This window comes from Austrofundulus limnaeus, unplaced genomic scaffold (assembly GCF_001266775.1).
Source record: "Austrofundulus limnaeus strain Quisiro unplaced genomic scaffold, Austrofundulus_limnaeus-1.0 Scaffold402, whole genome shotgun sequence".
Classification (NCBI taxonomy): Eukaryota; Metazoa; Chordata; class Actinopteri; order Cyprinodontiformes; family Rivulidae; genus Austrofundulus; species Austrofundulus limnaeus.
In genome coordinates this window covers 313469-315166 of record NW_013952804.1, presented here as the reverse complement: position 1 = coordinate 315166, position 1698 = coordinate 313469, and the positions used below count along the sequence as shown (strand labels likewise).

The window sequence follows — 1698 nt, the reverse complement described above, 5'->3', positions numbered from 1 at the left end:
GAGTTACAGCTCAGGTCTGGATTAGATCATTATTACTTATAAATGTTATATTTTTCTGGTATATATCTGCTGTTTTACATGATTGTTGAATGAAATTAACATAGTTATTAATTTATTGTAAAAACATGACAGATAATCTATGAAACAGATCCAGTTCAGCTTGTTGTTTATCTGTTAGTTTCTATGTTTGCTGTGAGCTGTTGTCCTGTTTGGTCTGTTTCTGCTCCTCCATGCTGTCACAGACACTACCAGTGGACAGTATGGGAGGGGCTCAGACTAGTGATCTTATTCAAGTCAATGTTTTTTACTTAAAATGTTTATTTTTTTATTTTTGTTGGAAAGTGATCTAATCCAAACAATGTCTACTACTAAAAGCCTGACAGCAGCGTTCAAACTGAACGTCCTCTTGTCATTAGCTCACAGATCTGTCCAAAACTGCCAGGTGAATTCAAAATGTGATGGAAATAAAAGAATAAGGTCTGAGTAGTGATGGTGCTTCAGTAATTTGGTTTCCTAAATATTGAATACTAACTGGCTGTYCTCTGTTCTAATGCAATAAGTGTAGAACCTGAGTGCAGGACCTGGACCACATGTACCACACCTTTACTAAACTTGGTTCAATCAGACATGTTTGCTCTCATGTCTACAGTTAAAACAGGACCTGAATGATCACAACCATCCATCATTATCTATTACAGAAGAACCCGTCCAGAAGACCTACACAATTTTTTTCTATTTGATCCATCATTATTCTTTTTACAGAATACTTTGGGATTTTTCTTGACTGAATCATATTTTCATAGATCAGTGTACACTCAGTGCCGACACAACCAGGAGTGAAGAAGCTGCTCTACACATTTCAGTTTGGAAATAAATGACTGAAAGCAAATACTTGAGTTTGGAGCTGCAGAATGTCAAAGTGCCTCTTGTTGTTAGAGACAGCTGTTCCAACGTGTTCAGTGCTCAACAGGATATAAAAACGACAACAAACATTTAAACAGTTCAAGTCATCAGCTCACTGAGACACATGGAGGCTGTTACCTGTTTGCCAGCTGCGTTAGCTGTATAGTTGGGGGGTGCGGAGGCTGTTGGTGGTGCGTGGGTGGCGGTGGTGTAGGATGGAGGAGGAGCCTCTGTGGTTGAACACAGAACATGGTAAGGTARTCAGAACTCAATGTTCAGATGTTGGTTCCACAATCAACAAATACTTCTCCAAGGTTTTCTGACATGGCCTTGATCAGTTTGACTATCAGCTCTAAGAAGGCTCTATAAACTCTGTGAGCTCATCTCAGCTTAGAGTTTTCAGCTGAAATGCACAGTTCTAAACTGTCAAAACTCATCTGACACTAAAATAAGATGACATCATACCTCTGCTGAAACTTGTCCTTCCTCGCTGAATCAGAGGTTTAAATGAAACTCCTAGTTGTTGAACGTACCTATCTGTGCATCTACAACCATTGGAGTCAGCTTCGTTCTCTGAGCGACTTCAGCTGTAATTAGTGTCCAGAGCTGGTTCCATTATTAATCTTCAAACCCTAAATGTTTGAACTTATGAGAAAATGTGTTTAAACCCTGATTTCAGCAGAGTGGGGTCACATTTCTGTGCATTTAGGTAAATTTCTGTAGGCTTTATTCTGTCAGCTGAAAAGTGTGTGTGTGTGTGTGTGTGTGTGTGTGTGTGTGTGTGTGTGTGTGTGT

At 39.4% G+C, this 1698-nt stretch overlaps 1 protein-coding gene across 3 annotated transcripts in view; it reads right to left on the bottom strand.

Moving 5' to 3' along the window:
• noxa1 (NADPH oxidase activator 1) overlaps positions 1-1698 on the bottom strand; it is a 23064-nt gene that overhangs the window by 4121 nt on the left and 17245 nt on the right. For all 3 annotated transcript variants that reach the window (XM_014024001.1, XM_014024002.1, XM_014024003.1), the window contains one exon: positions 1042-1133. In XM_014024001.1, the coding sequence (XP_013879455.1) occupies positions 1042-1133 (92 nt within the window). The remainder of the gene's footprint in view (positions 1-1041; positions 1134-1698) is intronic.